We start from the raw sequence: 12,520 nt of genomic DNA on the forward strand, positions 1-12,520 counted from the left end.
CAGCGGTTGGCCGCCTCCCCCCGCCCCCCGCGCGGTGGCCAGGCCCGGAGCCAGGGGGCGGGATTTTCAAATCGCTCTCGGACGGGCAGCTGGCGGCGGAGCGCGGACGGACCCCGGACTGAGCGGACCGAGCGGACCCGAACGGACCCGAGCGGACCCGAGCGGACCCAGGCACTGCGGGATGGCCTGGAGCGTGGAGCGCGGGCGCGGGTGCGCAGTGGCCGGAGCCGGGGCCGGAGCCATGGAGCAGCCGCCGGACCGTCCGGCGGGGGACCCCGCGCAGCAGCTGGTGAGTGCGGGAGGGCGGCCTCTTTGTCCCCACGCGGACGCGGGAAGCTGGCCCCGGGGCTCAGTTTCTCCCTCTGCAGGTGGACGGGTGGGCCGGGCGGACCTTGGAAGGAGCTCCCTTGTCGCCTCCTCCTGCCCCAGAATCCTCCGGGTAGCCCTGGAAAGGAACCTCTCGTTACAGACGGGGAAACTGAGGCCGGGGAGGGGAGATGCCCCGCTGCCCCTCCAGGCACCTGCCTGGAAGCCTTAGCGGGGGCACAGATGCGGGGCTGCGGGAGGGACCCCGGGCCGTTTTGGCTGACACCCCTCCCATCTCACAGGTCGGGAAACTGAGGCTAGGGAACCTCTTCCCCCCCCCCCAGAGTAAGTGGCAGGATCAGAAATCCACCCGCCCATTTATCTGTAAAATGGGGATAATGGTAGCCCTACCGCCCTCCGCCTTTGAGTGTCCAGTGAGACTGGTAAAGCGGCTCCTGCGTATGTTAGCTACTGCTCTATTGTCGTCATCACCATTACTGCTTCTCAAATTTGGGGTGAGCACCTGGTATCTCAAATGCTGCTCTGACAGCTTAAGATTGCGTTAAGATTTTTGGGACACCCGTATCAAGGGGTCCTTAATATAGACGTCCAAGTTTCAGTCCCACCTAGCCTACGCCAGGCATCAGCCAACGTCTATTAAGTACCTACTGCCAAGACTTGCTAAACTCTGGGACTATAGGGACAATCCCTACCGGGTGGTGAAACTTTTATAATAGGTAATGAGAGTGGGGAGGGGTCCTCCGGGCGACCTAGAGGTTATCTACTCCGGTTGCCTTACATTGCAGATGGTAAGACTGAGGCCCAGAGAGAGGGCATGACTTGCCTAAGGTCATCCATGTTGTAACTGGGTTAGGACCCAGTTCCCTGAGCCTACTTGGGGGTTCTTCCGGAGCTTATCCCTCTTAGATCCCTTGGGTTATATCTGTTTCCCCGATGCGTTCCACCCCTAAGTCTTAGCGGTAGTTGAAGAGCTCAGAGAGAACCTCAAATGGACTAATAATAAATAATAAGACAATAACAAGATAATGTAAATGTAATGCTAAAATAGAAATACTCCTACTCATAGAAATGCCTTTCTAGAGCACCTTCAGACTTACAAAGCACTTTTCCTTACAACAGCCCCAAGATGAGGACTGTTGCTAGTGTGCACCTCAGGGTGGTTCAGGGGCTTGTTCGTGGGCACCCAGCTCCGAGAATTAAGTCCAGATTTCTCCTGCCCTTTCCACTGCTAACCCCCCCCCCTCCCAGAGTATTTCACTTAAAACTAAATGAAAGGTAGCAGGAGTTTCCCCAGCCCGCCACTACCCCCCCCACCCCAGCTCACTGAACAAAGAGCTGCCTATTGATGAAATTGATTGGAAACTCACCATTGATGAAGTTGAGTGGAAACTCAATTGAAATTAACCCAAGGTGCAACAGGGAAAGGAAGCTGGTTGGTCGGGGCAAAGGCTTTTTGTTCAGCAGATATGTCTGCCAGAACAGGAGAGAAAGGTGCCAACATCTTTATCTAGACAGTTCACAATTGGAATTTTAGAGAAAGCCCAGAGTTTGAAATGGGGACTTGTAATCCTTTTATACGTCAGGTGAACAATTCACTGAATTGTCACTGAATGAGGGAAAACTCTTTTTTGTTCGACAGGTGGGTGAAAGTAGATCCAGTTAAAGCTATTAAAAGCTTAAAACTGCACTAAGACTTTTGGGACACTCTGTAGTTTGAACAGAAGTTTTCCTCAATAATTTCTCTAAGTGTTGTTTTAAGGTTGTTTTGTTGTTTTAACACATGCCTAATAGCTTGGCGATGTGTTGGTGGTAAAAGTATCAATTCCCCCATTTTACAGATAAACAGGTTCAGAGAAGGACAGCGTAATATAACAGACGTCTTCAGTTTTGGGTTCAAAACCTGCCTTTTTGCTGCTTTTACCTGTATGAACCTGGGCAAGTCTCTTCAGCTCAGACCTCCTTTTCTTCCGTGGGGATCGGTCTCTATGATTTCCAAGGGCCTTTTCAGCAGGACCTTCCAACAGGTCCTTTCTGTATTACTGTGATTCAACTCATTGGAATCCTGATTCTGTATCCTCATTCTACTGATGAGCATAATTCTAGAGAGGAGAAGGTACTTGGTCCACCATGTTGGGGGTCTGTCCCTCATTCCTTGTGTGACCCTGGGCAAGAGACATCACTTGGAGGGTCTCCTATGAACTAGTTCATAGATCAACGCTGTAGTTCCTTGGGATCCCACTGTTTGCTCCGATGATTTAATTACAGCATGGGTCGGCTGGAATTTCAATCAAGCCTTCTGACTTCTTAGCTGTCTGTGGTTCAGTTTACTTTCCACATTTCCATGCATGAATCCATCCTGGTAACTAAAATTCAGCTTTTGGAACCTCCTTAGGTGTCTGTCTACCAGCCCCTTTAGAACCTTGCAAAAACTGCTGCTTTTCAAAGCGGATTTTCACTTGTATTTTCATCTCTGACTCTTAGTGTTAGTTTCTGATCCATCCTTTTGGTTTAGAAACCCCAAGTTTTCTCAGTAGAATGTAAGATCATTTCATTCGTTGTATTGTATTCCCAGTGCCTGCACACATTAGGTGCTTAATAAGTTGGTTGATAGAAACTACTAGGGAAAAGCCCTGAAGTCTATCTTACCTGAGATGCTGTAATACCTTCAGTGTTTTGTAAGTGGTTTATAGCTATCTTAACCCACCACGAACAGAATGCCAGAGGATTTCCAAGTTTCCTCATAGGGTTGTTTTGAAAATCACTGGAGAGGATGTTTAGGCTTTCTAAGCTGTAAAATGCCACACAAATTCAAGGTGGGGTTGTTAGTATAATTTAAGATTCCCTAGCACCCTCCTCTTCCCCCAAGGGTGTCGGGGCTGGACCAGATTGTCCAGTGGGTCCTGTCCTTGCTCATTATTCAGGCAGTGATTTTTGGCACATTGCTTTAGGGATGGGGTAGTGTGAGCTCATAGCTCACATTTCTACAATGCTTTCAGGCTTACAAAGCACTTTCCTTACTATAGCTGGAAAGTCCATAAGAGCAAATATTATTCCCATTTTACAGATAGCAAAACTGAGGCACAGTGATTAAATAGACACAAATGAATTAAATGGACAAATAATGTGTCAGTCGTCATGCAGGTGGTAAAGGTCAGCTGGCCTTCAACTAAAGGCTCTGATTCCAAGGGCCATGTTCTTTCCCAGATCCCCCTTGTTGTTGTTTGGTCATTTTTCAGTTGTGTCCAACTCCTTTAAGGGTTTTCTTGGCAGATGCTGGAGCAGTTTGCCATTTCCTTCTCCAGTTCATTTTATAGATAGGAAACTGAGACAAACAGAGTGAAGTAACTTGCCCGGGGTTACACAGCTAGTAAGTGTCTGAGGCTACATTTGAACTCAGGAAAAGGAGTCTTCCTGACTCCAGGCCTGGTACTCTATCCACTGCACCACTTAGCTGCTCTCCACTATACCCTATTTATTGCTTCCCAAAGAAATGAAACTTTAACAGGGGGAGGTACAGACAAAATGCCACTTACATCATCAAAATCTAGAAATAATAATAATGGTTAGCCTTTATATGGCATTTTAAGGATTGCAAAGCCCTTTACTTAATTTAATTTATCCTCGAAACAGTTCCTCAAGGTAGATGCCTTAATTACCCCCATATTATGGATGAGGAAACTGGCACAGAGAAGTTAATCGACTTGCCTCAGCTTACCCAGTAACATAGCTTTCCTGAATTCAAGTGTTACACATTGTACCCACTTTGACACCCTAGTTGCCATAGTGCAAATTTGCCAGTATCCAGGGAGCTAATACATTTGGAAATTTAATATAAATACCTGCAGGAATGCTTTTGTGGCCTTGTAGGGGATAGAATCCATTGCACCCTTCACATCATAATGGCTAGGGTTCCATCCATCATCATCTGCACCTTTGGGTAAAAGTGTTGTCTTTATTTTGCAAATGTAAAATGCAGGTAATAGCTTTAAATTCCCCAGAATGCTCTGAAATAATTCCTGGAAATTGAGTGTACTTCATGTACATTAGAGATCCACAGTGTTAGAAAACTTGGGGTCTCCTCTGTAATATGGGAATGGTAATTAATCCCTTTCCCACCTTTTCCTGCAGAGATGTTATGGGGCTCAAATGAGCTAATGATGTTAAAGCCACATGAATGGCAGGTGTGTTAAGGTTCTTTTCCTAAATGGTTAATACATGGCCTCCCCTACCCCCATTTAGCATAGCTTCATTCTCTTAGCTGGATTTACAATTTCATCAGTGTGGGTAATCCCTAGTAGGGCCCTTGGAGTGAGTACCCATGTAAATCTCCCGTAGCTGCATTTGTGGGGTTTTATACTGGATATTTTGGCATTTCAAGGATACCTAGGGATAGTGGGAGCTGTCCTGTAGGCCTCCCCTGCTCCTCACCCTTCTCTACAGAAGCAGCTGGGTTCAAATCCTGCCCCAGATTCATCCTAGCTGGGCGACCCTGGAGCAAGTCATTGACTCTGTGTCCCAGTTTCCTTATCTGCAAAATGAGGGGGTTGGATTCCAGGGCCCTTCCTGCCCTAAAACTATGAGCTGGACACCCCAGCTTCCCTTTCCCTAAAGTGAGTCCTCCCTCAGTGCGACGGCCAAGCTCCTTCCCTCAGCGGTTTGAAGGCAGCTCGGCTCTCAGGTCCTTGTGGCTGGTGACAGAGGCCGCTCTCTGCCCTGGGTTCCAGCGGGCTCTTATGCACAGCATCTTCAGCTTCTGTGCCCCTGGCAACCATAGATGGAGTCCTCCTGTGGTCCCTTGTCCTTCCAGTTTGTCTGAAGGACTCCTGGGGAAGGATAAAAGCAGGCTGCTGGCCATCATATGACTGCCAAGGCAGGTCAGGCCTCAGTGGCTGTGGTGGTCAGGCAGCACACTTTTTTTTTTTAGTTAATTTATTTCGAATTATCAACAATCACTTCCATAAGCTTTTGAGTTTTAAATTTTTTCTCCTTTCTTTCCCCATGACAGTGTGCAATCTGATATAGGCTATACATATATATTCCTATTAAACATATTTTCACATTAATGATGTTGTAAGTAAGAATTAGAACCAATAGGAGGAACCACCAGAAAGACAATAGAAGAAAAGAAAATAGCAAATAGTATGCTTTGATCTGCATTCAAACTCCATAATCTATTAATATTAGTCATAGCACAACTGTGGCTGTTTCTGTGTACAGTGTTCTCTTGGTTCTGCTCATTTCACTCAGCATCAGACCATACAAGTCTTTCCAGGTTTTTCTGCTCATCGTTTCTTATAGCACAATAGTATTCCATCACATTCATATACCACAACTTGCTCAGCCATTCCCCAACTGGTGGGTATCCTCTCAATTTCCAATTCTTTGCCACCACAAAAAGAGCTGCTATGATTATTTTTGTACACATGGGTCCTTTTCCCATTTGTATGATCTCTGCAGGATGTAGCCCTAGAAGTGCTATTGCTGGGTCAAAGGGTATGCACATTTTTATAGCCGTTCGGGCATAGTTCCAAATTGCTCTCCAGAATGGTCGGATCATTTCACAACTCCGCTAACAATGCATTAGTATTCCAATTTTCCCACATCTTTTCCAACATTTATCATTTTCCTGTTGTGTCATGTTGGCCAATCTGATAGGTGTGATGTGGTAACTTAGAGTTGTTTTGATTTACATTTCTCTAATCAATAGTGATTTAGAGCATTTTTTCATATGACTATAGATGGCTTTAATTTCTTCATCTGAGAACTGCCTATTCATATCCTTGCAGCAAACATTTATTAAGCACTTACTGTGTGCCATACTAAGCACTGGGGAGGTACGAAGAAAGATAAAAACACAGTCCCTGCTCTCAAGGAGCTTACATGTTAATGGGGAAACTTCACATAAAGTACTGTACGTACAAACCATACACAGTGTAAATAGAAGATACTCTGGAGGGAAGGCAGACAGAGTGGGGAGAGCAGATCCTGACTAAGGAGAAGGTGGGATTTCAGCTGAGTTTTAACAAAAACCAGCCAGTCAGAGATGAGGGCGGGGAACACCCCAGGAATAAGGGGAAACAGGAGGTGGGGTGCGCTAGTGAAGAGGCATGTGTCCAAGGAGCAGCAGGGCCAGTGAATCTGGATCATAGAGGGCTTGGAGGTGAGTCAAGTGTAAGAAGATGGGAAGGTAGGAAGGGCCAGGGCCAAAGAAAGGATCTGATCTTTTGATCCTAGAGGTAATAGGAAGCCAGTACAGTTTACTGCGTAGGGACAGAGGGTGACATGGTCAGATTTGGGCTTTGGGAAAATGCCTTTGGCTGCTGAGTGGAGGATGGGCAGGAGTGGGAGGAGCCGAGCCTTGGGGCAGGGAGACCAGCCACAGGTGGTAGCAGAGGGTTCCTCTAGGACTCTTTCCTTCCCTCCATGGTGTTAGCAAACACCATTGACTAAAGACACACTTGGATTTGCACTCAGTTATCCAAGAATGGCCATGACCATGAGCAAAATCACCAGGCATCTTTCTCCTCCCCCGATACACTTTCTATTGGTAACAAGCCCCTTTGACTCCTCAAAGGCTACAGAGCCCATCTTCCTCCGTCTGCACAGACCAGAATTAAGTATGTCTCTACTCCACATCTGCTGCAGGTCAGTGAGTCTTTTCTGCCTGTAAAGTTAGACAAATATGAATAATGTGTATCTGTATCTCTGTCTCTCCCTCCTTCTCTTTTCTCTCTCTCTTTCTCTCCCCCCACACTCTCCTCCTATCTATCAAATTTGGCCTCAGACACTTACTAGTGGTTTGACCCTGGGCAAGTCACTTAACTTCTGTTTGCCTCAGTTTCTTCATCTGTAAAATAGGAATTATAAAAATAGGAATTATAAGAACACCTGCCTCCCAAAGTTATTGTGAGGATCAAATGAGTTAGTTGTAACGAGTCAATAACTAGCATATAGTAAGCTCTATATAAATGTCACTAGTATTATTATATATTTACCTTATTATATCTCTACCCATCTGTCTGTCTGTGGAGAACTAATTTGCTGATTGATCATATTTAGATTGGCTTTGAATGTATTCAGAGACCCACACCCTTCCTGGTCCTTGATCTCTCACTCTCTCTCTCTAGATCCATTTGACTTTAAATAGCCTAAGACGAGCCTTCCCCAGGATAGGATCTGTTTCTTGTTCGGTATACTCTTCTCCTTTCCCTTTCTGTGATGATTTTGTTCAAAGTGCTGGATGTTGAGTCCAGAAGATCTGAATTACTTACTAGCTGTGTGACCGTGGACAAGCCACTTAACCCCTGGTTTGCCTCAGTTTCCTCCTCTGTAAAATGGGGCTAATAATCACATCCACCTCCCAAGGTTGTTGGGAGAATGAAATGAGAAAATGTCAAGCACTTTGCAGACTTAAGTGCTGTCCCCCGAAATGTGAGCCTGCATAGTCATCCCATCTGTTCTGTGTCAAATGAAGAAAAGCCAAGGTCCGCAGTAGCTTTCTCCTCTCTGAGTTGTTTTTAGCCATTTTCATTTTCCCCCAGACATCTTTAAGTCCAAGACCTGCAGTGAGGGTTGGGAGATATCTTAGGGGGCACCTGGGCAAGAACCTGGTGCTTTATTTTGATGCCTGGGAACCTTTCTCTGTCCATGAGAGTTAAAACTCCTCTCCTCCTTGTAGCTGTCGCCATCTGGTGGCGCCTGTGAAGTATGACAACTTTCCAAAGTGACATGACTCAGGGAGGGACCACAGAATTTTAGACTTTAGAGATTATCTCCAGGCCTTCCCAGCCTGGGGTGCATGGATGAACTTCAGGGAGTCTGTAAAGTTGGATGGAGAAAAAAATACATCACTCTTTTCTCTAGCCTTTCGTTGAAATCTAGCATTTGCTGGAGACAGAACAGTAATAAAAGGTCTCACCCAACTACCACTGAGGCCCTTCACCCCAAAAAAGGTTAAGAATCCCAGCTCTAGTCTGACTCCTTTTATAGAAATAAAATGTCAGAGGGATTAAGTCATTTGCCTAAGGTCATCCAGGTAGTAAATGACAGCTGGGATTTAAACCCATTTCCTCTACTGACAAATTTAGCTCCCCCCCCTGCTTCAGGCTTGCTTCTTGTTAGATGGCCTTGGGCCCCAAAGTGGGACCTGCTGGCAGCATGAGCTGTCCTTGGGGAGTCTCAGGCTGCTCATCCCAACTCCCTGTGGCCTCATGCACATTCTGGTTCCTGAGTAAGCTTGCTTTTGTTTTTCTTGCTGCAAAACAAGTCACATTTGTGTACAATGCTTTACTATTTACAAAGCATTTGAGTCCTGTTAATTCTGTGAGGCACATTGTGCCCATTATTTATGGGGGGAAACTGAGACCCAGTAGCATTAAATGACTTATTCACGGTCAAAGAGGACAAGACTAAATTGTTTACTGGTTGTTTAAAGAGGATTTACTTGGGGGGCTAGTAAGAAGTCTTTAGAAAGAAGAAAAGACCCTGATCATTGAAACTAAATAGATGTAAAGGCATTATTGGTAGAGAAAAACTACATCCATATGACATATTTACACAGTAAGTTCAGGCTTACCTTACCACAGCACCAGAGTGTTTTGCGATGTATATACTTACACCAAAGGACACTGTCATTCAATAAATATGTCTTTTTTTGGCATGTGTTAATGCACTCATTTGGATGGTGAAGCTGAGAAATCTAGTGTTCCTCTCTCCTGGTAATCTTTCCAAAACGTGTAAGTGCTCTACCCATCAGTTTCCTTTTCTTGTAGAGGGCTGTTTTGTATCCTTAAAATAGGGAATTTCTAAATGAATAATTTCATATGTTCTGATCAATTTCAAGATAAAAAAGCAGTTTAAAAAGTTTTTGTGCCTTTTACTCCTTTTTATTCAGATCATCTTATTTATATTAACTGTTCAGAAGGAAGATTTTACTATTAGTAAGAGAAATGTTAGGACAAGCTCTGAATGTTGGCACCTGGGATCATGATCCCTTCCCTCTCCCCCTTCCTCCAGCCCCCCAGGACACCAGCTTAATTAAGAGTCACGTAAGTGGAAATGCAATCAGCCCTTTGCATTCTCATATTAAATATGTGGAATCAACATAGTTCAATTCTATGAGCGTAGATGAACGACCTACCAGGTACAATACCTTCTGCTGGGGGTACAAGGTTAAAATCCTTTCCCTTCCCTCCCCTTCTCTAAATGTTATTCCCCAATCTTTTAACCATCAGTTTGCTTTCCTTTAGGATGGCAGCATTCAAGGAAAACTGGACTTTGAAACCCGGATGCGAGAGGGAATATGCAAACTCCTTTCACTGAGTACTCAAAAAGACCAACTCTTGGAGGCAGTGAAAAATCTGATGGTCTGCGATGCTCGAATTATGGCTTACACACAAGAACTGCAGAAACTGGAGGAACAAATTGGAAATGGAGCTGAAAGACGGTGAGTTACGCATTCAAGTTTGCTCTTCCAAGTATAAATTATAGCTTTGAAGGAACTTAAACATTTCAATGAAAACGGTGTAGTTTAGATTAGAATTTAGAGTAGAAATGTCAAAGCACCCAATATTGCTTTAAAGGTGAATGCTAAAGAAGGGCGTGGATGACTCTTTTAGAGTTATAAAGTGCTTTCCTGACTTTTATCATGGGAGGTGGGGAGATGGCGCTCACTTCCTCCTGGGGCCATTTTGGACAGCTAATTGTTAGGAAGTTTTCCTGGTAATTGTGGAAATTGAAATGGGTAGGCAGAAGAATTTCACGGCATCTTAGAGCAGGAAGGGGCTGTAGAGATGATCTAGTTCAATACAGAAAAGGAAACTGAAGCCCACAAAGGTTGACTTGCTCAGACTTATACACACATCTAGAAGGAAAAAGAGGTTAGTCTGCCTTTCCACTGATTCCTTCTCTGCTGCACCCACCAGTACTTTCTCAGAGGGGAAGATGTCAGCATCCAAAATGGTACCCTTGTAAGATTGCTGCTGAGTCTGTTATCCTGCCTCCCCTCCCCCATCTGATGCTCCTTCAATCTTCAGGCACAGGGAGGTAGGGAGGGGCTGTTTCATAATCCAGTGTTACCTCTGCTCTAAAATTATTCATTTATAAAAATGTTACATAAGGCTGGTCCTAGCACGGCTGTCTGTTATGTAACAAAGGCAGGAGAAAAGGGAGAAAAGGCTGCTGAGCTGAGAGCACATGTGATTTCCCAGCTCCCCGCTGAATGCTGTTGGGAAGGTTACTTTCTTCTCTCTGACTGCCTTTATATGTAGAAAAGGGAGTGGCCGATGGAGCGAATTACCAGGATAGCTGAAGCAAAGTGACAAACCAAAAATTAAATATTAAAAAAAAAACCCGTACATATATCTCTACTCAATTATCTGTCCATTTCTGAACCAAATTTCCTTTCTGAATTATTGAAGTGATTTCCTTGGTTCTTGATTTTCAGTCTCCTCTGCATACATAGGTGGGTCCTGAGTTATTGTGATTGTCTGGGGTGGGGGGTTCTTAACCTGGGGTCTATAAATCTCCAGGGATCTATATAGAGATTTCAGGGGGCCTGTGAACTTGGATGGGGCATTTATTTTTACTAACCTTTGTATTCTCAGTGATTTGATTAATTTTTTATTGTGAGTAAGGTCCAAAAACTGCCAGAGGGGTTCAGGCCCCCCAGAAAAGGTTAGGAATGTAACATGGAGAAAACCACACCCATTCCACATCAGATCATTTGTGAGGCTTAAAGAGACAGTGTCACAAAGCTAGGAAAGAATGTTAATGTGAAAATTACGTTGTTCCTCTTAGGTGAGTTAGGCAGTCAAGATCTCACTGAGATCCACTGTATATAGGACACCATGTTAATTGCTAAGTTAGGATTTCCCCAGATTCCAAGCTGGTAAATTGCTCCACCATATACAAATGAGATTGTGTGTAGTCAGCTGCCAATTAATTTAACTGTAGAGAGAACCTGAAAATGACATCATGATATTATCTCAACCCTCTGATTCGGTGATTGTACCAGAATTCACACTGGCTACAGATGCCACGTGCCGGGCTAGGTGGACGGGCTCCTCCCTGCCCTGGGAGCCTGAGGTGCCTGGCTCCCTAGAAGGGCTGAGAGCAATTGGTCGGGTCAAAGGGAGGGAGTGTCTGGCATTCCAGGGACGGGGAACAGCATGGAAAGAGGCTGGAGATGAGTCAAGGCTCGATTTCCAGCTCTGTCCCCTAGACATCAGCAGACCTCTCAGTCCCTGGGCCTCAGTTTCTTCATCTCTCATGGGAGGTACTTTGACTAGAACCCTTTGACATGAACATGACAGGCTTGGGCAAGTTCAAAGGTCTCCCTGACTGGATGGCATTTGGGTGACATGAGAGTGACGAGGATAGTTGGGTTGGTCAGCTGGCTTCCGACTCTGCGTGGTTTGACCAGAAGGGAGTCTCCGTGAGACAGGGAAGAGTTGATGAAGGTGTGGGAGCTCCCATAGGCCATATGATCTCCTGTGCCTCAGTTTCCCCATCTCTCACCCTGACTGGATCTTCTGAGATAACATAGGTGAAAGTCCCTCTGTGGCCCCAAATTGGAATGGTGCACAAAGGTGAGCAAGGCCTTTACACCTGTCCAGGTGTCTGGATGGGGGCAGTCAGAGGGACTTCCAGATTTTTCCAGGTCCTCATTCCTTCTTTCTGTCTTATTTAGGAATGCTTGTATAAAAGTAACATTGGTTACAGTTATTTGCATGAACTGCTTACTTTTTATACCCTGTCATACAGTGAGAGGCAGGGTACCACAGTGGGTAGAGTCTGACTTTGAAGCCAGGAAGACCTGGGTTCTAGTCCTACTTCTATCACATTGTTTGTGTGGCTCCGGGTAAGCCACTGAGACTCCTCGGTCTTTTATTTTTGGCAGGGAGGCAGTTGGGGTTAAGTGACTCGTCCAGGGTCATACAGCTAGTAAGTGTCAAGAGGCCAGATGTGAACTCAAGTCCTCCCACCTCCAGGGCTGGAGCTCTATCCACTGTAGCACCCAGCTGCCCCCAGGCAACTCTCTTAAGACAGGGGTTCTTAACCTTGGGTTCTCATAGACTGGATAGTTTTCAGGGGGTCCATAAACTTGGAATTTTAATAATGTCCTGATAACTATGTTAATGTTATTAGTTTCCTTTGTAATCCTACATGTTTAATTTTATTATTCTGAGATGGG

The 12,520-nt window shown here is 45.2% G+C and overlaps 1 protein-coding gene across 1 annotated transcript in view; it reads left to right on the forward strand.

Moving 5' to 3' along the window:
• The first annotated feature begins 234 nt into the window (after positions 1-234).
• The window catches only part of RTKN2 (rhotekin 2), a 35,197-nt gene continuing 22,911 nt past the window's right edge, over positions 235-12,520 (forward strand). Inside the window, exons 1-2 of the mRNA XM_027840521.1 lie at positions 235-289; positions 9,576-9,772. Of these exons, the coding sequence (XP_027696322.1) occupies positions 242-289; positions 9,576-9,772 (245 nt within the window). The 5' untranslated portion in view covers positions 235-241. The remainder of the gene's footprint in view (positions 290-9,575; positions 9,773-12,520) is intronic.

Source organism: Vombatus ursinus, unplaced genomic scaffold (assembly GCF_900497805.2).
Source record: "Vombatus ursinus unplaced genomic scaffold, bare-nosed wombat genome assembly UNPS02014847.1, whole genome shotgun sequence".
Taxonomy (NCBI): domain Eukaryota; kingdom Metazoa; phylum Chordata; class Mammalia; order Diprotodontia; family Vombatidae; genus Vombatus; species Vombatus ursinus.